The sequence below is a fragment of the Ceratotherium simum genome, chromosome 36 (assembly GCF_057802395.1).
Source record: "Ceratotherium simum simum isolate JZ-2026a chromosome 36, ASM5780239v1, whole genome shotgun sequence".
Lineage (NCBI taxonomy): Eukaryota > Metazoa > Chordata > Mammalia > Perissodactyla > Rhinocerotidae > Ceratotherium > Ceratotherium simum.
The window spans coordinates 4,160,850-4,186,222 of record NC_141935.1 but is presented as its reverse complement, the minus strand read 5'-3'; the positions used below and the strand labels follow the sequence as shown (position 1 = coordinate 4,186,222).

The window sequence follows — 25,373 nt, the reverse complement described above, 5'->3', positions numbered from 1 at the left end:
CGTGAGTGGTACACATGATCATTATTATAAATGTTAAAAGACTTCCATGGCCTGGGGAGATGAGGAGAATTGTCATGAAATTGGAATTTGAACCAAGTTTTGAGGATGGCTATGCTTCACGGTCATTAAAAGAAGGAGAGAGAATTCCAGGCTAGGGTAATGCTAAATTGACAGGGAGCAAGGGGACACGTGCTGAAGTCTTATTGGGTTACAAGAAGTTGCATTTGAGCTGAATTTGAAGTAAAATGAGTGATTTCATTTAAGCATATTGATAACGTTATTGGAAAGGCAGGTCAGAGATGGGTTGTGAAGGGCTTTCAACAATAATGGTAAAGATTTTGAAATCTCCTACTAAAATACTTTAACAAGAAAGGAGCACATCAGTACATTTGAAAAGTAGACTGATACGGACGTATCTAGCACACGTGGGGAAAGGAGGGAGGAAGTTGGAGTTTAAAAACTGAGTGTAAGGGTTGGTGAAATAGGATGATAATACTTGGACTAGGGCGCAGGCAGTGGAAATGCAAAAGAAGCAGAGACCTCAGATATTACCTATTTGAGGACTGTGTACTGAAGTTCCGGAGAATGATGTGAAATGAACACGCTGAATCCTTTACTCCTAGGAGGTGCATTTCCAGGTTAGAAGGAAATGCAGGAGCTTTGGCATCTGGTAACCTGGGACTGAGTTTCTACACTGTTACTTACTCACTCTATATCAGAGCAATTTATTTAAACTGTCATTGTCTTCATTTCCTCATTCATAAAACAAGAGTAATAACACTATCACATAGAGTTATTATGAGGATAGTAAATATTCAAAAAATGTTCCTTTTTTACTCAAGTTAGAGGAAAAGTTTTTTGACATAAAAAGGCATGAAAAACTGACCCAATATGATTTTTTCTAAAGAAGTTAAACAAAAAGTTATCTCCTGACCCTTTCCAAGATTTATCATTTATGAATGTTAATATATTATTGTAATATTTTCTACATCATAAAACAATTATTTTTAGCTGAAACATAGGCAATTGGTAGAAATACTCAGCATGGAGAATTGTTACCAGCCAGGGCTGGAGCATGGCAGGTAACACAGCCGGGTGGGAAATGCTCCCGTGCATTTCTGTGTTTTCAGGCAATACCTTTCCTGAGACTTTGAGCGCAACATCAAGGAAGTCACTCCAATTTTTTAGCCCAAAACATTGGGTTGCAAAGCGTGTGATGGGGTATGTCACAGTGGTAGAGTAATATTCATCGTGATGATAAAGGTCTCTGCGCAAACATGAAATATCCTTGCCTTGACTCTGGTCATTTCATAATCTTGATGTGAAAGGAATGTGAATTCTATTTACAAATAACGCACATGCCTCTTCCTTTCTTCTTTGTAACTTATTTCCTCCCAGCTTCATTATGTAATTAATTAATCAAATTTAATTGCTGGCCAAAGAGAAGGTGACTTCTTATGCTATTCAAGGTAAGATTGGATTTACCTTTTTTTCTCATTAAAATCTCATTTGCACGTACTCCTCAAAATGAAGTGCTTCTGAAGCGCAAGGAGCCATCCTCATAATGATCAACCTTATCTCTGAAATCCATTTGCAGGGAAACAAAAACAAATCAACCTGAAATTCAGTTTTTTTGTAGCAGTTAGATGTATAGTCAGACAGCTTCGACACAACTGGAGAAGTTGTGGTTTAACCCCGAGATGGGGCCGATTATGCTGGTGCTATGGCAACCCGTTGCACCACTTGGAAGCGCTGTGCGCGTAACCGCACGAGCCGCACCTCTTCCTTTCCTATAGAGACTCAGAATAAGAAAAACAGAAGTGTGCTGAGGAGGAGAAACCGCAAGAGCCGTGAGCCGCTGCTGTTCGCCTTTAGCTGTGCAAACAGCAGCTCGTGAGAACAACACATTGAAAACCTCTTCTAGTTGAAAGTGGAGCTTTCCCATTAGGCCTGGGTTCCTTTAATGATTTTGAAAGTAAATCAAGTGTTTCTGTTCAGAGTTTTCATTAAGGGGAAATGAAAAGTTAGTGGCGCGTTTATCAGCCTTCGCTTTGTGACCCTTCCTTCGGGAGAGAGAGCTTTTGTGCAGCTGCGGACGGCGTGGGATCCTGTTTGGGAGATGGGAGACTGGTTTGTCAGGCGGGCTCCCTACAACCTCACATTTATTTTCTGTTTATTTCCTATTATCTTGTGTTTAATTCACAAAAAAATAGTGTAATTTAGATTTCTCTCCTGGGTCGTTTAAAAAAGTTTGTGGGTGGTGCCGCCGGTAATTGACTACAGAACCCGATGAAATGCACAGCCCTCAGCCTCCTGGCACCATTTCTTCTCCGCAGGGAGCCTAGCTCACCCGTTCACCCCTCACCCCACTTCTCTCACAAGACATAGGTTTGATCAGCACAAGCTTTTTGTTTTGTTTTGTTTTGTTTTAAAGCGTGGACGCAGTGAGAATAAACCATCTTCATGTATGTTCTACTTTTCCTTCCTGGAGGATTTGAGTAAAAAGACTAAAGGATAAGTCTCTACAGTGGTTTTAGTTTGTCACAGGGCTGTTCTCATTTCCCCAACTTTTTTTCTTAAAAACGAAAATCTACCTCTTATCGTCATTGTTCAGCAATTTGCACGTTTTAAAAATATGTTCTAATGTCTGACTTCCTCTGAATCCCATTTTGATGTTCATACACGATATTTTACTCATCGTAGGGTCTCTGATAGCTCTTTAGCATAACTTGTGGATTTAGCATTAAATATTTTTCCCTTATAGCAGAGTGTAGGTGAATAAGCACAGGGGTTTGTAGAGTCAGAGAGATCTGCATTTAAAACCAAACTCTTTCCTGTGAGCTCTTTAGCCCTGCATAAATTTATTTTTGAGCCTTCTTCTGTAAAAAGAGGATAATGCTATGCACTTCGTAGGGTTTCTGTAATGATTAAAGTAATATGTAAAATTATTTAGCATAGTAGCTGATTATTAAATAGTAAATATTATTAATAGTACTGAAGACACTTTCACCATTTGTGCAGATGTCCTTTGACAATTCTTTGTATTTCTTTGACTATGATCTTATGCTATCCTAGAGGAAGCAATGAGCTAAAAAAAATACGCTTATTAAGGGGTTAATATAATTAAAAAGTTTTTGCTGTCTGAAGTATATTTTATAAATTAGGTATTTATCCTTGGTTTTAGATAAGTGAAAATAGACATTTTCATAAGAAACAAAAAGACATTTAATATGGAAATAAACTTATTCTGGGAAATGTTTTTAGAGTATGTGCATAAGGAAGTGCCTTCTGCAATCCTTCTTAACTCTTGTTCCCACCATAATCACCAGTAGAGCTTTAAGAAAATACCCGTGCACAGATCACGTCACCCCCCAAATCTACTGAATCAGAATTTGCGGAAGTGGAGCCCAGGACTTTAAATCTGATTTAGTCTGTATTTTTAATCTTATGCGCAGCCAAGATTAATACACATCTTGATTTTGTATTAATCAGGGTTATAATACTGTTTATACTCTCTCTCTCTCTATACATATATGCGCGTGCGCGCGCACACACACACACACACACACACAGTCACACGTAACTGATACAAACCAGAATCCTAGGCTGTGTTCTCAGGAACACTGACTTCCACGCTGCTCGTGTTCCAAGACAGTGTGTCCGTGGAAAACACGGGTTTGTGGCAAATATTTTTGAGAGATTCTGGGTTAAACAAACTACATAAGTTTCTCTTTGCCTTTCATATGTTAGCACACTTTATAAATCTCTCCAAGAGACATGTAGCATGAAATACTTCTGAAACAAATTTGACTATGGGACATTTTAAGACAAGCAACTCTACATCGAATCAGGTTGGCCATCATTACACAGGAAGTGATAATCTAGTGTTTTTTCTCCGTGACTTAGAGATAAGTATTTTAAGATAAAAAGTAAAGCAGAGTAACCAATCTTTTATAGATGGTCATCTTCCATTGATTAATTTTTTGTTGTTATTTGTTTAGTTAATCAATATGGCTGAAATTGATAACATGGTGTTTTAAGCCAAATGTAAGACATATAAATGCATGCCTGGTTTTAGAGCTGTATGTGTGTGCATGCTCATATGTACTTACATACGAACGGGAATATTTGTGATGTTGCACATGACAATCCTTTGGGAGACAGCTAGATGTGACTGCTGTATTTAAAAATAACGAATTCCTTGATTTTATTTCACTCCCGTGCATTTGCCGTTTTTATCCTCAACTCAGTTTTACATACCGATACCTTTCTTTATTATTTGTATCTTTATTCAGATGTGTGTATGTGCGTAGTCTGCAAGTTTCAACAGTCCTATAAGGTCTAGAGTAAATACGATGAGCCTTTTGCTGCATCCTACTCCCCATCTCGATTCCTGTTTTCCAGAAGGAAACGCAAACAACACTTGAAGATATTTTGCCACATTTATATGGTATTTTTCTGTTGGACTGCTGTTTCTCATTTTCAAAGATTTTAGCCGGTATCTATTGACTTCCTTTCTTGATCTTGAAATGTTGCTCTTTATTACCCCTTGCTCTTTGCCCATGGATGCCATGTTGTCTCTTTTCTGAGAACACGGATTACAGTCGATTTCAGGGTGTCTTCTGCTCCTTGCGTTATCTCTGTTTCTCCCAGGTCTCTCTTCTGTTTATCTTTGTCTCTTTCTTTCTTGTTAGGGGCTTTGTCCAGTGTTTCTTGGGTGTCCTTTAGTATTTAAGAGTGAGGCTCCAAAAGAGGTACAGTGGTCCGGCCTTATCCAGAGGGGATGTGTTCCAAGACCCCTAGTGGATGCCTGAAACCAGGGATAGTACCAAACCCTATATATACTATGTTTTTTTCTATACATACATTCCTATGATAAAGTTTAATTTATAAGTTAGGCAAAAAGAACAATTATAACAATATATGGTAATAAAGGTTACAGTAGATCTTAGCAACTTCAGCGTATAATTGTCTTTATTTTAGTCGAGAACTTCCCCCTTTTCAATTAAAGGAAGCACTTTACAGCTTCTCTTTGGGATATCTGAATTGCCAGCATCACTACTCTTGTGCTTCAGGGCCATCATTAAGTAAAATAAAGGTGACTTGAACACAAGCACTGTGACACCCGGATAGTTGATCTCATAACCGAGACGGCTACTAAGTGACTAACGGGCAGGTGGCATATACAGCATGGATCTGCTAGACAAGGGGATGCGTCACGTCCCGGGTGGGATGGAGCAGGGTGGAACAAGATTTTGTCGTGTCACTCAGAACGGCACACAATTTAAAACTTATGAATCGTTTATTTCTGGAATTTTCTATTTAGTATTTTCAGACCAGGGTTGACTGCTGGTAACTTGGATAAAGAGGGACTACTGTATGTTGAAATTCTGTGGTAATTTTTGGAGCTTGTAAATCATGGACCTTTCTAAATCGCATGAAATCAGAAAGGCATATAAGCTCATTGAGTCTTAGTTTCCTTCTCTATCAGAGGAACTACATATCAATAGATACTAAAATCCCATGTTTCTATATGATTTGAAATCTCTGATATTATTTTCTGGTGGTAAACAGCAACTGTTTTATTCTTGAGATTCCAGGCATAATAACTATATAACCAATGTTTTAACATAAAATGTGTGTAAATAATAAGAAAATGATTATTAGACACTCCTTCGCATCTAACACTTCCCAGGTGTGTGACTGTGAACAATTTATTAAACTCCTTTAAATCTCAGTTTCATTCCCTATAAAATACGAAAAATAATTGCTAATTCATTGGCTTGCTGGGATGATTAAATGCAAATCATATGTAAAGAGATTTACATAGTGTCTGATACAATGTTTCAGTAAACTGTTGCTATCACCCTTCTATTTACTGAGAGGCTAATGGAAGGAGGGAAAGTCTATTTCCTACAGTTCTCTGAAATCCAGATAAACCTTGTTTGTCACTTGCACGGAGTGTGTACTGCATAAATACTTATTAATTTGACATGATTTGTTGGATTTGCTATCTGTGGATCATATATCAGGTTTACAGAGTAAGTAAAAGTAGAATCTTTTTATTTTATTTACCTGCTGTATTATTACATGCCTTACTAAGCGTGGAAAACCATGCATATCTGTTTTAGCTGACCCTTACTTTTTGTCTTGATTTGCTTATTCCACTTTTGTACGGCCTTTGTGCTTATAGAGGTCAGGGATGCATTCTCACCCTTCAAAACACGCCACTGTTCATTTTAGGGCAGATGCTGAGAATAAGTATTTATTTCATCTATTCTATTTCACTCTCTGTCCTTGTTCTTTCCTTAGACTTGTGGAACTAGACAGGTTTAAATCCCTTTGGAAATGGCATTCCACGTCTTTTTGTGGGGGTGGTGTGGGAACGGGTAGTATTTGAAGCCCAAGTATGTCTTTTGAAATGTCATTTTCACTCAGTTGATTTCTAGTTTTTGCTGAAATCTCTGATCAGGGACTTAGGGGGTGTGACTTCAAGGTAACTTTGATTTGCGATCACTTAAACATTTTGAGTTGTAAAAGAAACATATTGGGAAAGGTAAACTCAGTAACAATACACATGTTAGACTAACACAGCTTTGAAGATCAAGTGCTCTGTTATCTACATCTTCATCTGTTTAACGTACCTAGTCAATTCCACTGGTGATTCACAACAGGATTATAACGGGAAAAGAGTGCTAGGTTTAATGATTTACAGATTGTTGGTGCCATAGTGCCACCTACTGGAATATTTCTAAGTGTTCCTTTGCTTGAAATAATGAAAACACAGGCATTTACGCCAAAAAAATAGAAAATGTTGTCTTCAGAAGAGTAAAATCAGAGGATAATATGTAGAAACCTAAGTATATTACTGTGCTCTGTTTTATTATGTTCACTAGATGTGCTTATAGAACTTGAGAGCTCACCACAGTTCATACTTTTAGAAACACTGATGCGTTGTCTTTATTGTCACACACCTATACATGCACCCTCTTAATTCCCACTGCTATTTCACATATTTTTCTTTACCTATTTTCCATACCCTCCCAGCATTGTTCATATATAATGTTTACATATATGGTAGTGCTGTTTATATGAATATACTTTCCTAATATTAAATAGGTATTTATTGCACACTATTTATTGTTTTATTAAGTACTTTATGCTGATGTTTTATTTGCTTTTTCCAGGTCTATTTGACTCTGCTCACAGTATATGGCTGCTTTTAAGTAATACATGAACTAGGGTAAAAAGATTGCTGGGCTGTCTACATAGGGCAAGCACGTTAGGTCTTCTGCTTTGCACTGGCCCAGCAGATCTCTCTGACTATATACTGCAGCCAAATGGGGAGGTCGTGAAATTATTACATATCTGATACACTCAATCTTATCAGGTCTTGTTTAGCAATGAGGATTCAGCACAGTCCTCTCTATGATTTTGATAACGTCTGCGTACATGAAATGCAACAGACAATTGAAGCATTGCTCATATAACCTAAGAATTGCAGAATGTGATGAGACACTGACAAATTATTGCAGACATTCGCTAGTACTGTCTCCTCTAAACACTTAAGTAACTCGCCTATCCTCTACTTTATCTCTTAGGTAGAGACAGTCTCCATAGAAGTATTTGTTAGCATACTGCTTACATTTATGTAAAAGTCATTAGATGACTTTCTGCGGGGATTTGTTCTTTAGATATAGTTAGATTTTTAACTAGGCTATTTCATGTAGGTTGCCTTTATATGTGTTCTTACTTTGATATTTGTAGTTAATTTTTTTGATATTTTAAAAAGTAAGTGAAACATTTTTTAAAATTTATGTAATGTGGTAGATGTGGCTTATTGAAATTAGTGTCGTTTCAAGTTGCATTGCTGTAGTTCCTGAATATTTTCTTAAGGACGTTGGCTTAAATTTCGGAGCAGCTTGAATTTTTTAAATTTTATTTTAGAGTGCTTCTACCAGATTTTTTGTGTCAAAATAATTTCCATGTGATCTATTGTGTTGATTAAAAGTGTTACAGGGACTGAAAATCTCTGATAGGGATTTTGTGACCATGAAAACAAGCAATTTTAGTCTTACACTGAGCATGTGATGCTGAAGGCTTGGAATTTTCTTTCAAAAAGATAAAAGGCTGTGTGTGTGTATGAAATACTCTATAAAGAAAATGAAATAAAACATAAGATACAGTGTTTCAATATAGCCTAAAAATCACTCAGTGGAGGAATTTAGAATCAGATTTTGAGATAAATAGGTACAAAGTAAATGCATAGTCAGTTTGAGAAGCCTTTATGAGAAGTAAGCATGAACACAGAAGAAAGGAAAATGTGATTGATGTGACTGATCTTTAGATATTATGTTGTGTTCTATGGATGCTACGTTTTGTTGCATTGAAGATTAAAGGATTTGGGGCAATATTGAATATGAGGCCATGATTAGACCAGAAATAGATAGATATAGACATATAGATATGTTACTACTCTGTTCCCAAGCTCCAGAAGCCTCTTCACAGCTAAACAAGAGGTCTGTGAGTTGTAATACTTTTGTTTGATGTTACTGTAGTTTGGTTGACTTTCCTGTCAAAATAATATTCTGTAGTAAATTTAAATGACACACTTCTGAATTTTTTCTACTATTCCTCTGTACCATACACAGAGCGTTCACTCAGCAGACTATAATTTAATCTGAATGTCTATATTTGGGGTCAAGTTTACTGTAGCATTTGTAGTGCTATTAGTCTTATACTCTGTAGTCCAATCCTGATTAAGATGCTTTTTTACTTAGCTTATGAGCTTTTAATAAACACCAATCTCTATGAAACCCAAAACACTGGCCAAAAGAATTTCCACAGTGAGCGGTGAGATGGAGAGGCAAGGCAATGGGAACAAGTTAATGAGGAAAGCGGATGCCTGAGGGTTGGGAACATGGCCTGCAGAGTCAGACAGCCTCGGGCTCAAGCCTGGGCTAGCTCATACTAGTTTTGTGAACTTGGCCAAGACACTTGACTTCTTTAAGCTCCTTAGGGTTGCTGTGATGCTTAAGAGAGAAAATACAAGCAGAGGGCTTAATATAGTGTCTGGCACCCAGGAAACACTCAATAAATATTAGCAATTAATGATAAAATATCATTTCTGAATTATTCTTTAAAAAAGATAAATCTCTAGAAATTGTCTTCTCCATTTTGGTAATTTACCTTGCCCTCCTTTTCAAAACTTAGATTAAAATACTGTGCATCATATATTTCCTTTAAAAAACTTCAGTGCTTTTGAACCAATTGGAATTAAATTGATATCTCTGAGGCATTAAATATGGCTGTGGCCCAACGAATAGTCTACTGGTTGGAAACATTTCTAGCATGTTTACTCTAGTATTCATAGTTATTATATTAAAAAGAAATAGTGTCCTTACTGTCTCAGCATTCCTTTTTTCATTTCCATGGTAAATATGTGACAAATTATAATTCTTTTTATAAAATGATCTATAACATTTGTGCTACATATTTTGGTGGCAACAAGCTAATAAATCAGAACAGTAGAGTACAGTGGTCTGTGGAATTAATGATGGAGCTGGTACAGGTAACATTGAGAGTCCTCTTTTCTCTGTCATCAAATCTACTGTTTGATTTCTCCTCTATATTCATTGATCCAGTGGTTTCCATCATGCACAGGAAAAAATTCCATCTCCTTGTCATGGTCTATAAAGCTTGCTCTTGGCTCTTCTCCCAAAGCTGTGTCATCAGGTCTGTCTGAGTTCTCCCTTCATTTACTCATGCTCAGCATCATTCAACAATTACTTATCGACCACTTATATGCAAGATCTGCAGCTGCCTCTCTTCCTCCTCCTCCTCATTTTGTTATGTGATTCTTGCTGATCTCAGATGGAAGGAATTTTAATTATTGGTTGTAATCAGGTATATCTATGACTTAAATGTCTTTGCAGACCACTGGAGATTATATATATATATATATATATATATATATATATATATATATATAAAATATCTATCTTATGGGTTATATAAGCTTTTCCAGGGCAAAGGACCATGCCTTTATAATGTTCAAACCTAGCACCTAGTAGTATGCCAGCAAACCAGTAAATATTTCTTGAATCTAACTGAATCGAATTGACTTGTTCAAAGTTCCAAGGAATTTGATGTTTATATTGAGAAAAGGCATATCAAAATACTTTTAGATATTTAAAAGCTTGTATATTTCTCAGATAAAGAGGAGAGTGTATTATATGAAATGTGTTCGTACACTCAAACCAACTTGAAGATTTTGAATGTGACAATATGCTAAATTATTTACCAAACAATTACCATGAGGGTTTTTTTCCTTTCACTTAAGAGACAAGAGCTGTTAGTTACTGCTATACTAGTATTTTATTTTTCTTATTACTTCTTTTGCAAATCACCACAAGTCTAAGAAGTTAATTTAGCAGGAAATAAGAATAAATGAGAGGAGAGGGAAAACTAGTAACAGAAAACTAAAAATAAAATACAAAGTAAAAATGTTATTTTATATGGGCTAGAAAGATAAAAACTGACTAAACAAGAGGAGGGACAAAGATGCAAATAATGTAAATTAAAAACAATACTTAAGGTTGAATGATTAAGAAAAAGTAGAGAATTAAAATAAGAAAATATAAAAATATTTTATACATATTTTAATAATTACACACATTTACATATTATATAATAATACAAATAATACATTTTATTTCAAGGAATAAACCAAGAAATGTCGTTGAAGAATACTGGCTCATATGCCTCTGATGGAGCCTCTGAAGGGAGAAAATTTTTTCAGATTAGTTTGTCCTCAGAAAATAAGATCTCAAGGCAGGAAGCTACCTTAGATACTAGCCATTCTTCCATCTGAGCTTGATTCCCTTTCACAACATCATTTGCCTGTCATTTGGGAAAGAACTTTATGATCTTTTTAATAGTCATTTACTAAGATGGGGGGTGAAAATATGTCTCACTCCACTGGAATCCAGCTCCTCTCACACCAATAAAAGTGGCCTTTCCAACATCCCACAGAGCCAGATGATAAATCCAATTGACCCGTGTTAGTCCTCATCTTATGTGACTCAATCATTTCCTTCTTGAAACACCCTCTACTCTTAACTCTTGTGGACTTCAGCTTCCCTCCTCTGTAGAAAATTAGGTCACCTTTGCTGGCGCTCTCCTTAAATATTTATTTAACTTCAGAGTTCTATCCTGGGCGCTCCTCTTTTTTATAACTTGGGGATTCTCCTTCACCTCCATAGCTGCAATCTCCATCTATATGCTGATCTATAGCTTCAGCCTAGATGGATATCCTGAGCTACCAACCGCTACAGCCAAATGCCACTGAACATTTTTACACGGATGTCTCAAGCATATCAATTTCTCCTCTCTCATCTGCTTTTCTTTCTTCTGCTGCTGAAAGCTCCCACAATCTATCTACTGCAACTTACTAGCAGTGTAACTATCAACTTGAATATTTTCCTTATTTATTACTCATTCTCCACCTTCCTCACTTCCAAACATTTACAGAGTCTTGATAACTACTTCCTAAGTGCTTCATGGACTTTTTTTTTTTTTTTGGTACTATTTTCCTCATGTAGGATGTCATTGCTCTCATACGCTTTCCTTTTAGTTGCCCAGTCTTCCTGTCTGCAGCTTAGCCTTCTCATAATCTTTTTTCTATTTCACAACAAGGGTGATCTAAAATTGAAATGCTTCTCTACCAGACCTCCCCTTAAACACCTCGCTCCAATCACTGTCTAAAGCTGCAGGCTAAATCCGAACTTCTTGTTCCTCTAGAACTAAGCTGGCTGTCCATAATCCTTTAGGTCACAGCTTAAATGTATCCAAGAAACCCTTTCTACCACGTCCTCCATCGGCCAGCCACCATCCTGGAAGTCTAAATCAGGTGGTCCTTTTATGTGCTTCTACAGCACATTCTGGCATCACACTCTATGGCTTATTTATTTATTTATTTATTTTGTCTATATCTCACACTGAGCTGGGCTCACTGGGGGCAGGGAATTTCTATATCTTGATCATATTACATCCCTAGAATATGGCATAATGTCTAGCACATAGTGGGTACCCAATAAACAATCATTTTTTAAATAAATGAATGCATTTGGGAAAACTTTCCAAAGTCTTTTGCAGGCTGGAAATTAATTCCAATAGCTCTCCTTTGTTCTATTATTTTTCTTATTTTATCTGGGAATTCAAAAACCAATAGCATAGTTTCAACACACTTGGGCTTTGTAAATATAACATTAAGAGGAGGAATATAGTTTCATTAGGGTAAAATGTACTGAAAATGGCCATTTTGTGAATGTTAACTAACATAGATATGATGTGTATACATAAATCTAACTTATATTTACATACGTATGTAGGAAATTTGAAACTTTCTAAGAGACGTTTGTTTTTCTTTTTGCAGGACAAGCCCAAAATTCTCCCTCTCCTGGTAAGAATTAATGTTTGCATTTTACTTATTTTATTAATTTGTTGCAAAGTTTATATATTTAATGTTGATAGAATTTTCTATTATTATCTAGTGAAATCATTTTGAGAAGGCAAACCTTATAATCATGAATGGTTCTTGACATTCTCTTGTTCTTAATATTACTGTTTATAAGATAAAAGTTTGATAATTACCTGAACATATTATTATTTGTGTATGTATTATTGTCTATAAATTATAGCTACTCTTAAACTTGACTGTAAATCACATGGCAGGATTCCTATTTCTTTTAAAATTTTAACATTACAAATAAGTCAATGTAAATTAGATCACAAAACTTTAGAGTTCAAAAATGGGTTAAGGAATTATCTGAGAAATTAGAATTCTAAATATAACTATATATATTTACATTAAATATATTTATATTTAATATATTATTTAATAATATTTCTATATTATTTAAATATGTATTTATATAAATATATTTACACATATTTATATATATTGTATATTTATAAATATTACTATATATATATATTGCTCCAAGAGAAAAACTTTGAGACTATTAAGATATTTTGTAATAATCATTTCCAAATTCTACTGTCACAACTGAATTAATAGTCTTAACAAGTGTCCTAATCCTGGACAAATTAAATTTAAGAAATGAAAATGCAGAAATTAAATTCATATATATTAATGCAAATAAGGGAAAAAATAGATTGCATCAGGTTAAAAATAAATTATATCACTTAAATGTTATTGTTGTTGAAAATGTACTGTTGATTTCCTGATTAATCATTTGGTTAACAGTAAACATTAAGAACGTAAGTAAAGCTATTTAGACAATTCTGATTTAATAGTTATAATGCACAGTTCTAATAAGGCAAATTTGAAATGTTCTGAGAATTGGGTTATTACAGGAATTATTTTTGTAATTAAATGGAAATTCATTCCAAACTATGGAAGCAAAGAACTATGCAAATCTTAACAATATGCTCCTGAATCTGCATAAGAAGCATATTCTCTTATTTTTTAAAAGATCTAATATTAGAATTTTGTAGTTTTATAGTGTGCCATTTATAAATATATGAAAGTCATTAATGCATAGCAAATTGTGATTGGTTTATACCACCTACTCACAAGCAACTTAGCACCTCCATTTTTTGCAGAAGAGTGAGTTCGTCTCTACCATATGAACTGGTTATTTTTGCAGGAGGGGGATGGGATTGGGGTGAATTGGGGAGTGAATGTTTAACATCGTAGCTGACTCATCACCTTATTGAGAGTGTTCATTATCTCTGCATTAACTCTATTGTAACAAGCCTCCAAATGATAAAACCAGGTAAGTTAAAACAGTGACTCAAAATGCAAATGCAAATGGTCTCTCCCAAATATTGCCAACATGAATATAATCTGCGGAAACCAGTAGTGTCTCCAAAGTAGGGGTATAGGGACAATGTAGAATCGACAATGGAAATACGTTTTCTAATCCTAAATTAAATTCTTAATTATGAAACTAGAGAATGTGCACCGAGATTAAGATTTGTGCAAGGATATTAAGGCTTCTAGGTCGGAGGGTAGCTCTCCAAATACCCTGTCTTCACACACCCTGGACTGAATTTGCTGGACCAGAAGTAATCTTTAGGAATGTTACTCCCCAAAATAGTATATAGCACTCTTGTGTGAGGTATTTGGAGTGATTTTCCTTCTAGTCTCTTTGTGATTCAAATCTAACAAAAGAGTGGGAGTGGGTAATAAAGGGAGAATGTTGCAAACATTTCTCTCAAAGCAAAAGAGATCATTGGAACTCTGCCAACACCAATGTTAGTTTAACCCAAAAACAACAGACTAATGTTGGCAAGGCTATAATGATGAAAGTGAATTGATGATTATTGGACAGAATTTTAAGCTCCTCCCTCCCCCCTTCCATCTTCTTTTTCCCCTCCTTCTTCCCTCTCTTCCTCCTGTCTTTTCCCTTTCCCTCCTCCTCTCCTTTTATTCAACATATAGCAGATGAGACAATACTAAATTTAGATTTATGATTTCACACTGGAGACAAGAAGTAGCTACTTGCTTCTTACTTAATAGGATAGGTTGGCATGTAATTATGGGTGGAAGTTTGTTAGTAAAAATATTTATCTGTGAGTTATTAGGTTATGAAATTTTAGAGATGGAAAATTTCCTTTGGAAAATAACACATATAACATCTGTACTATCCCTTCAGCTTTCTGTCGTCACAGAACAGTCCTGCAGTATTTCATGTGCACTGCCACTGGGGTAGTTCAATGTGGTTCAGAGGGTTTTTATCTGTAGTTAGTAAAGACTAATTTCACTTTACCTTCGACGTTAATCAATGAAGATAGGACTTTGTGTCATTTCTATTTCCATTTTCTTAATTCCCTAGTCAGTGATCTTTCCACTCAGTTCCTAATTCTATCCTGTCTTATCATCTCTACTCCTTTTCTGGTTTCTCCCATTCTCTTCCTCTTCCTGTATTTGCACCTTTCCCCCTTACCTAACCTTGTTGAACCGAACTAATTAAAACACTTGTGTGATATAACTCATTTTTTTCATTAAATATCGAACATAAATTTTGCTATTCATAGAACTAAATATATGTTAAACATAGAAAATTTATAAAAAAGACACCTCTATAATTCCAATATCCAGAGATTACAATGTGCTTTCGGTTTTTAAAAAACAATTTTGGTGTATTTTCTCATTCTTTTATTAAAAAATACACTTTCTGAGTAAGAGAACAGAAAAAAATTTAAAGGCCTTTAATGCATGGTGCTAATCTGCTCTGCGGAAACTTTTACCATTTGTGCGCTCACGTCAGGGGTGCGTGTACCTGTTTCACCACCATCTCATCACATTTTTCTTCTTTCTAAAGTGAATTGAAACTGCGGAAAATGTGATCTCAATATCTCAGATTGTGTTTCTTTTGTTATCATGAAGTTGAAAACATCTTGGTAGCCTTGGATCATCTGTACAGCTGTTTATGAATTTTGTTTTCTAGTCTTTTATCCAGTCTCTGCTTTGTTTGAGTTTGATTTAGTAAAAAAAAATTCAGTGTTTATCTAGAACCTTTGTCTTCTATTTTTTTTCTCCTGGAACCCTAGCCCTCCTAATAATCCCCTTTTGACTTTATCTTTCTTTACTCTTTTCTTCATTGATAAGTCTTATACAATTTCTTTTAATCATCTTTATACATTGTGCTTCATCCTTCTGAACCTAATTGCCTTGGACAGTTGATAATTCAGTAACTGAATGGGAAGAGGGCAGAGTACAGCGGCTTTCAACTTCATTTCCCCATTTTTATCTTTAGCCACTGTTCTGTAGCTCATTTTATATCTAAGTCTATATATTATATCTGTATCTCTGTATACGTCTATATTGGTATATATGGACGTGTGTATACGTATGTGCATTTACAAATATATATACACACACTGTGCACGTTTATGTACCATATAGCATATGTGTGTGCTGTGTGTATGTACACACATGTATATGTATATATATTTATATACACACCATAATGATCTGGGAGTTAGTAAACTCAGATGAGTATACGTCTCAGGATATGATTCACATATTTATTTTTTCCTTCTTCCATCTCCCATAAACATAACAGGACTGAACGCAACAGAAGAGGCCGTTGGTATGCCTCCAAGTGACCCCTCGCCCGCTCGCACCACTGCATTCTCACCCACAAGCATCTCTGAAAGAGGAAATGACTCCTCAGAGACCACACGTCTTCCTAGCCCAGGCAGCACCTCAGCTGAAGTGTTGCTGATCTCTCTGGATAATGCTAGTGCTCCTGCTTTGACAGGTTGGCACGGATATGTTACCTGAAATGGGGTTTAGGAAAACTTGTCTTTTTTTGGTTAATTCTAAAGTTATTAGAATAGTTTTTCTTTAACTACATCATGTATTCAGTTTCTATGTATGTGATTTTGTTAGAGTGTATAAAATGTGGGACATCTAGGTGTTGATGAAATACTGGCTGACCACAGTAATGAGTGAGTGTTGGGAGGGAGAGGGGGAGGGAGAGAGGGAAGTCCGTTTCTCCGCTGAGCTCCACACGCTGCGCCATCCTCCCGGTGCCTGCTCACTGAGGTCCCCCGTAGCCCTGGACAGGTCACAAGTCCCTACTTCAGGGCTTTGTCAGTCTTGTTCTCCCTGGCTGTACCCCAAAGCAGAATCTTTCTTTGTTCAATTCCAGATTCTCAATATCAGAAAATTATTAGAGATAGAACATTTACTTTTTAAAAAAACACACTGAGGATTAATAAGCCAGCTTTGTTATTTGGATTTCTTCCAGGGATATTTGCATTATTTTAAAAAAATTAATTAATCAAGATTGTGAGTCCTAATGGTGGAATTGAAGGTAATGTGGCCATGTTCATAGCAAAATATCAGTGATGTGGGGGTATTTTTGCCAGGGAAGACCACTGATGCTCCTTAGTGCACATTCTATGTTTAACGTTGGGTCTCCCAGTGTATTCGGTACGTAAATCAACTATAATGAGGGTTGTTTATGCCTTTTCTGAAATAGTGTGCTATGTGGCCATTTTCTGAGGCAAACCGGTTTATAGACATGCTCATTAAAGAAACGAAGCAATTTGTTTAACAATGCCATTAATCTTAGTTTGAAACTCAAGCATATATAACATCATCATAGAAATTTTGTTTCTGGTACACTGCAGTGTTTTGAGTACTACACTGCTGAAGTTTATTGGCTGTATTAAGCAGTTAAATAAGTGTTCAGTGCCTTCTTATATTGAGTACAGCACTGTGTATTTAATCTTTACTCCACTTTTCCCTGCGGCCATAGCAGAGTAGTGGCTAGGACCCATCTAAGCATTGCAAGCATTTGAATTCTTTTCCAGCAGTTTTAACAAAAAGAATGTGAAGATGAGGGTGTGGATGGCTGGGTAGAACATTTCATGCTCAACCTTTTTACTGACTGAGTAATGTCACACGAAGTTTCCCATTTCAAAGGCTCCACGTTTCACTTCGTATACACAAACACATACATACAACATTCCTACCTTTTTATTGTCACCAATTTTTTCCCCTGGAAACATTAAAGCCAGAGATTTACATATGAAGCAAAATGGGAGGAAAAAAGGTTTAAAATGGAGTGGACTGGAAATAAGGATGAATAATTTAAAAATACTGACTTGCTCTGGCGCAATAATACTGATGGTGAAATTAGCTTGGAAAGTTTCTTGTGCTTTCAAATAAAAAAGCACATTTTATTTTCTAGAAAATAATCTTGCTATCAGGTGATATTTCAGTTATTTACTGAGATAAAACCTATATGTGTTATTTAATCTATGTTTATGATTGATTTATATTGTGGAATTCAATCAAATTTTTCTTGCTTATATATGTAGGTGAAAAAATCCTTTAATCCATTTTCTAACAATAGAATATGCACCATTTCAAAATTGTTCTTTTTTTGAAAATGATTACAACAAGCATCCACATGTGTAACATTAAATGTAATTATGTAATATTTATAAAAAATATACATATAAAAATATATACATATAAAGTATATATATATACTTTATATGTACTTTACACACACAATGAAACACACAATGAAATACTATCTCCCCTAATCCTTCTCCTTAAAGATACCATTTTAACCGCGGTTGTATATCCTAAAGACTCTAGGCATATGATTCTGTGAGTGTGTGTGTGAGCATGCAGCTGTGTACCCACATCTTTTCTGGCACTGGATATTAACAATCTTTTAAAACTCTGCCAGTATAATAGCTAGAAATATTTCATTTTGATTTACATTTAAACATTTTTCATAATGATGAACTTCTTTGCGTGTACTTTCTGGCCGCTGTATGGACTAGATGGATGTGTGTTACATCTCTTGTCCATTTTTCTATTTCTTCTTTTCGTTGTGATTTGTAAGACCCTGTATATTGGGGGATTCTTTTCTTATTCTGCTTACAAAGAAAGGTCCCAACTTTCAGTTTGGCGAGTTGATGGAGAATTCAAAAAGCTCATAGTGACTTGGAAGTCCAAAAAGCCACCTGGAAGCCTGAGTCGTCCGTGGCTGCATCCAGCCCAGGGAGCGTCCTGGGATGTACACGGAGAACTCAGGTGCCACCTTCCCATCAGGGAACTTAAAGACGGGCAGATGCACGTGTTAATAGATGGGGTCATTTCGCAGTTTGCTAAACTATAATAGCAGTTTTCTCCTTATAACCTCCTAGTATTTGGATTTTCCGTCTGCAGTGAGGAAATGTTGATGACATGCTCTCGCTTTCTCACCTTAGGTGTCACAACATCACCGACGCCTCACCTTTCCACGCACGCAGCCTTGCAGGCGTCCTCTGCCGGATCTGACACTCAGACACTCAGCAGCCAGGCTGCCGCTCTCCCACGCACCCCTGCTCCGGGCAGGAATGACACACCAGGTTGGCGGGTCCTTAAGTCTTGTGCAGATATGAAGAGTGCATGACAACTGCTGTGTTTAAGAGCAGTGTGAGGGAATCCAACCAGTGTTCACCGTGTAGCACTTGCTGGTTGATGAATCTGGAATTTCATACTTTCATGGTTACCTTTAGTCTATGAGGCCACATAACAAAGATCCTTATCATAGAGATGAAATAATAAAGAACCAGCATTATGAGAACACAGGAAAAATCTGTTTCGGAGGAAACTGTGATTCAGGGTTCTCTGTGATTCAGGGTTCTCTATGTTTCTTTATATTTTGGGCAAATATTGCCCAGCAAAAACTTCTTTTTGCTAGTAATAAAGAATAATATACATGAATCTTTACTTAAAGACTTCCTACCAATGAACAAAACAATGACGAGTAGATGACTCCCATGGTCAATGAAGGGCACTGAGAAATTGTAACCACGATTAAATTGTTTTTTAAAAGAGTGAGAAAGAAGAAATAGATGCTCATATTCCCCATTCAGACATCAAGATTCTTTCAGCTTAGCATCTCTGTATTTATAAAAATCATAGTCTTTCCAAAATCAGTGTCTAAATCACTTCATGGTGCCCTTTTTATCCTGAAAAACAGTATGTTTCTCAGGTTACAAATCTACATAGCCCCATATATAAATTTAGTGACCTGAATGCCTGAGAGTTGAAGATATGGATGGGGAAGCCCACAGAGCTGGCGCTGAATTGGCCTTGCTTTAGGTGTGAATCAAACATGGAAGACAAACATATCAAATAGAATAATTATTATTGTGAAGTATTAAAACTGTTATTTTGGCATATAAGTCATTAAGGCAATCTACAAACTTGAAACAGCTGGGGACAGAGCTGCCTCCTCGTCCTGCCTCCTTCTCCCATTCCAGCTGCCATAGGAACCGCAGTAAAAAGATGTGGAGATTTCAGCAAATCCACAGATTCGATAGTGGTGGATGGAAATAGCTGTAAAATAACTAAAGAAGACACAAACAGGTCTGCTTTGCCCTGATCAAGAATTCTTCCTCTCACAGTGGCTAATTCCACTAATTAAAAATCCATTAGAATTAATTAACCTAATTAAAGTAGCAAATGCCGCTCCTAAGCCAGCACTGTGATTACCTGCACAGAGAAAAGTGGTGTTCATAAGCAGAGGGAAGGCAGGAATTTGGGAAGAGTGAGTGTGGAGTGCTCAAAACAGCATGGGGACAGGGGGCACTTGGAAGAGGCGAAGAGGAGGAGCTAGTGACAGGAGGAGTCGAGAAGAATGTGGAAGAAGGCTAATGACAAACCTGGCTGTTTTTTAAACTTTGCCCAGGGCCAATTCTGTGTCTAAAACTTTTCTTAAAGGACTAGAAGAAACCCTTCCTACTCTTCCCCTCGTTGTGTTGGAGCCTCCTCTGAGGATCCAGAACTGAAGAACTGATGTTTATGTTATTCATTCGATAGTTTAGTTAAATTTGGGAGTTTAGTGGCTTTTGAAGGCTGAGCTGAGAACCCAAACTCAAATTTGTGGAAGGTGCATTTTCAGTTCTAATGGCGTAAACGTGTGAAGTGAGGGACTGCAGTCCCATTGTAATCGGAGGATGCCTGCGTGCTTGCATCAAAGCCATTTTCAGAACATGTGTGCAGGCAGCACGCTGCTGAAGCCCTGAGAATTGGACTCTAGGTGCAGGACTAACCTCCTATCATCGAACTGCAGACACCAGGGATCTTGACAGTGAAATAAGCAAACGAGCAGAAACAGGGGCTGGTTCGTGTTTCTTTTGCTTTTGCCATGACAACTAGCATCCTGCTAGTCATCTCATAGGCACCCAGTGAATGAATCTTGATTGCCTGTGCTGTTATTCTGGGTGTGGTGCCTGCGGGAAGATGGAACTCACATTAGGTGCTTGGAAGCCCGACACTGAAAAGTCCTAACCAAACTCAATGTGCAGTTTCTTCAGCTGCAACACTTGATTCTACACCGATTGGCTCCTACAAGATTGGAGAATAAGGGAATGCTGTCAGTATAAGGTGGAAGTTCTTTAGTTCCAAACCACTTTGTTTTTTCCTGGCTAGGGGAGCCTACATAGTGAAAGTAGAGTTGTAAACTTCAGCTGGAAAGGAAAAAACCCTGAGCTCAGCAGCTGCTCAGGCAGGAGCCCATGCAGCACTATTTTAAGACAATCAGAACTAAGCACCTGCAGCCAGGGATCCCTCCCCAGAGAGGCGCACCCCACGCGAGGCTCTCAGCATGTGGCAGGGTCCACTTCCTCCTGTGCTGACCTTAACACAGCCTTCTACACTCAGAGCTCCACTTCCATCTTTGTGGTCTCAGCATCAGCAAGCCAGCACCGCACTCTGTCACTTTGGTGCATTTTCAATATCGCCTAAGGCAGCCTTCAGCCAGGAGGCGTGGCCTCGCTGGGCTGTCCAAGCTATCTCCCGAGGTCCCAAATACTTAAAAAATTTGTGCTCTGGTTACAAAATTGCGTAGGTTTCGAATTGTCTGCCCTTAAACTTATCTCTCCCATGAACTTTGCTGTTTTTGTGCAGTTTTGCAGAATGTGTATATTGTGGCAGAGCAGAAGGGCTGGATTGTTGCTCAGCCTTGGCTTTCATAATCCCGTCTATGTTGGCTGACTGGCCAGTGCCCTTGTGTGGCAGGAATGGATGACAGTGCTGATGGCCTTTCTGATTGCAGGTGTTCCAGAAGAGACGATTACATCCAGCACCTTCCCTGCAGACACACCTTTGACACCAGTAGCCACCCTCAGCCCTGCACACAGCAGCTCTGCTGCCTTACCTTCACGCATCTCCAACATCACCACCAAAGATAACTCCTCAGGTTTGACTATGATGCTTGAGGTGGTTCAGGTTATGGATGAAGAAATGGAAACTTGGAATTTAATGCAGCTCTTATTTCACATGAAATATTATTTGCAATTTTCTTGTTTTACGAATTTTCACATATTGACAAAAAATTAAGCAAAAGAAATATGCCCATTTTCTGGGCATATATATAGGTTTTGAACTAAATTCAGTCTTTTAAACTTTCTAGCTGACTTTAGCACAAGTTACTAATACTTTCTGTGTGTCAGTTTTCTCTTCGTAAAAATAGATATAATCATTTCAGAGAATGGATGTGAGGACTCATGTAAAAAGCCTGGTATGCAATGAATAGTACAAAAGAGTAACTAGTATCCTTATTAGTAATTAAAATAAGGAGAGTTGTAATTGAAAGGGAAAGGAGTAGTTTGAGGAGGAATTATTCCAAGGAATGCATAGTTTCCTCTCAACTTATACAATGGTTAGTTCAAATTATTTGAACTATTTGTTATCTTAAAGGGTCATTTCTAGATAAATCTTTGATTCACTTTCTTATTTTAAAAGCAAGCATCAATTCAAAGGAGGATTCCTAAAGCAAAGATTTGGTTAAGAAACTATCTTTGCTAAAGAGTTTCTCCCTCGCTCCTCAATGTGACAAACTCATTCACTTTTCTTCTTCTGTTCATTTCCTTGCAGATCTGCACCATACGCCCACTGCACCACCCACTCTGAGTCCTGCAACAGTCACGGCCTCTCCAGCCGCTCCCACAGCAGGTGACAACCTTACCCTCAGTCATGCAGTCACACCACCACCGTGAGCCTGGGATGTGCTCACAGAAGGGTCTTCCATTTGATCACCCTGGGCTCTTTTCCTTGAGAAGTTCAACCACAAGGGCCATGGATTGGCCATTAGTCAAAAACACTTATCTATTTTAGCTGTGCAACAGTTGATGAGATCAGGGCATAATGTTACTGCAATAACCTATCAGACCGTTGTAGAAGCATCCCCCAAGAGTTGTGTGTTCATGAAAACGCACAGAGAATTGACCAAATATGCTAGGACTTCTTTCGCTAAGAGTGGGTTTAGGTATTAGTATGAGAAAGACCAGTACTATCAATGGGAATCTCCATTCCAAGTGAGTGATTGCAGAGCTCCAGGCACCCAGCGTGGGGCCTGGAGGCCAAGGCAAGGGGCCTCCAGGGAATAAGGGGTCTGCGCAATTGACGATATCCGTAGGTGGGTCAGCTAGGACAGAGCCTGTGAGCCCACCATTCTCCCCCAGATCCTTCCAACTCAAAGCCCAGACTAGCAGAGATCTCTTAGCTTCCACAAAGCACATTTTTACCCAATTCTTCAGTTAAATACATATGCTCATGCAAGATATGTCTCAATTTGTTGAGAGAGCAATTTATTACCCTGGATCTGGTATATCTTCAAAGAGCTTAGAAAAGTTAAACTAGAGAAAGAAGCTGCCTTGGCACATTTTCTGATTTTTCTTTTTAAACAAAGGTGTAAATTGAACCCTCTAGGGGTTATAATTACGTAAATCTATTTTGAGATTAATCAAGGGGATGAGGACCCTTAAAATGGTTTTGGCTTCGTGAATAGTCAGCTGAGTTGCCGTACCATAATTACATGTGTACCAAAAAGTCTTAGCATTATTATGATCACAATCGTGTTTATTGGGTAAATTCATGAAAATTTGTTATAGAACTATCTCATTAGTTTATAGCTTTTTTTTTTTTTTTTTTTTTTTTTAAAGATTTTATTTATTCACTTTTTTCCCCCCAAAGCCCCAGCAGATAGTTGTATGTCATAGGTTCACATCCTTCTAGTTGCTGTACGTGGGACTCAGCCTCGCGCTGGATGGAGAAGCGGTGCCTTGGGGCGCGCCCGGGATCCGAACCCGGGCCGCCAGCATCAGAGCGCGCGCACTTAACCGCTAAGCCACGGAGCTGGCCCTCATTAGTTTATAGCTTTTAAAGTTTTGAGATCAAAATATTGTACTAGGCACAGCAAACCCTACATTATCTGTTAAACCTAACTTGATAGACTTTACAGTATATGAAGTTGAGACATTGAAACCACCTTTCCCTGAAATGACTATAGCAGAGATGAAATTTTAATTCTAAAATGAATTTTAGAATTAAATGAAATTCTAAAATGAATTTTAATTCTAAAATGAAATTCTAAAATGAATTTTAGAATTAAATGAAATTCTAAAATGAATTTTAGAATTAAATGAAATTCTAAAATGAATTTTAATTCTAAAATGAAATTCTAAAATGAATTTTAATTCTAAAATGAAATTTTAATAATTTACGTTCTCTTTTTTCTCTGTTACAGCTTCTACTCCACGTCAGCCATCATGTGGTAAGTTTGTTTACCCAGAGGCAGCATATGTCACTTTAGAACAGCGCTTTAGTTATTTCCTTCTTCATTCCAAGCTTCCCAGACCTGCTAGCAAGCTAAACTCACCGGCTTTAATTTCTCACCAATGATTAGCTCCACATATTAAAAGCCAGTGTCCTTCAGGGGCAAGAAGCTTTGGTGTTATATTCAGACCTAGTTTTGAGTACCAGGATTAATAATTAATAATTATTAGCTAAACAACTTTGTTGAGGCCATTTAACTTCAGTTTGGGTATTTGTAAAATGGAAAGATACCAAGTTTGTTTGGGAGTGGGGGACAAGGATTCAGTGTAATGATTAAGATGAAGTATGGATAATATCTTCAAGGCTTATCAAGAAGAAGAAATCTCTCTGTCTCTGTCTCTGTCTCTCTGTCCCTGTCTCTGTCTCTCTGTCTTGCCAGGGTTTGGCTCAAAGCAGATGCTTGAGAACAGTTTTCATATCCATCCTTTTGCCATTTTCTTCCTCTCTCCCCAGTGGAAGTAGAATCCTTCTTCACAGCCAGGGCTTATCCCTCCATACGTGTTAATCTCACCACTGGAGTCCCTGCCTTCGGTAGCTCTCCGCACATTTAGTGTAAAGATGAGCCTTCATAGGTTTGCTTGGTTAATATGATTTTTCATGATCAGGTTCCTCTTGCATCGTTGCCTCCTTACACTCTTCACTTAAGTAATATGGAACTATTTACAGCTTTGTAAACACAAATGTGTCTTCCTACCTCTGTGTTACTCCTTCCTTCTTCCTCTATGCTTGGAAGTCCACCGCATCCTCACTTAGCACCCCTACCCCCATCAATTTTTGTAAGTCTTGCTCATATTTTAAACCACAACCTGAGCCAGCTCCTCTGTAAAGCCTCTCCCGTCCCTACAATCTGAATAGATTTCTCTCTCTTTCCTCCCATATTGTTTTGTGCATAATCTTATTTTAGGCATTTACATGTCTTCTGTAATTCATGTCTATGTCTTCTCCACGTTAGACCATACGTTTCCAAAAGCTGATCATCTATATTCCTAGTGCTTGGGACAGTGTCTTAAACATAGTAAGGGCTTAAGAATTTTTTTTTTGCATTAAAAATGAGTGAATAAATTAATACTTGAAAAGACATTTTTGCCAGTCAACAGAATTTGTTTAAATAAAGGTGAAAGTGTGAGATGGCGCTGAGAAAAGGGGCTCAGGGAGATTTATTATCACTAATTTCATGTAAGTAAAGGAATAATGAGGCCTGTGC

At 37.2% G+C, this 25,373-nt stretch overlaps 1 protein-coding gene across 4 annotated transcripts in view; it reads left to right on the top strand.

Annotated features, from left to right (window-relative positions):
* Positions 1 to 25,373, top strand: part of PTPRC (protein tyrosine phosphatase receptor type C) — a 113,983-nt gene that overhangs the window by 39,783 nt on the left and 48,827 nt on the right. The window contains exons 3-8 of one of the 4 annotated variants that reach the window (XM_087424337.1): positions 12,437 to 12,463; positions 16,098 to 16,295; positions 18,772 to 18,912; positions 21,609 to 21,752; positions 22,430 to 22,507; positions 24,081 to 24,107. In XM_087424337.1, coding sequence (XP_087280463.1) covers positions 12,437 to 12,463; positions 16,098 to 16,295; positions 18,772 to 18,912; positions 21,609 to 21,752; positions 22,430 to 22,507; positions 24,081 to 24,107 — 615 coding nt within the window. The remainder of the gene's footprint in view (positions 1 to 12,436; positions 12,464 to 16,097; positions 16,296 to 18,771; positions 18,913 to 21,608; positions 21,753 to 22,429; positions 22,508 to 24,080; positions 24,108 to 25,373) is intronic. The other 3 variants (XM_087424339.1, XM_087424338.1, XM_087424340.1) reach the window with 3 other exon arrangements.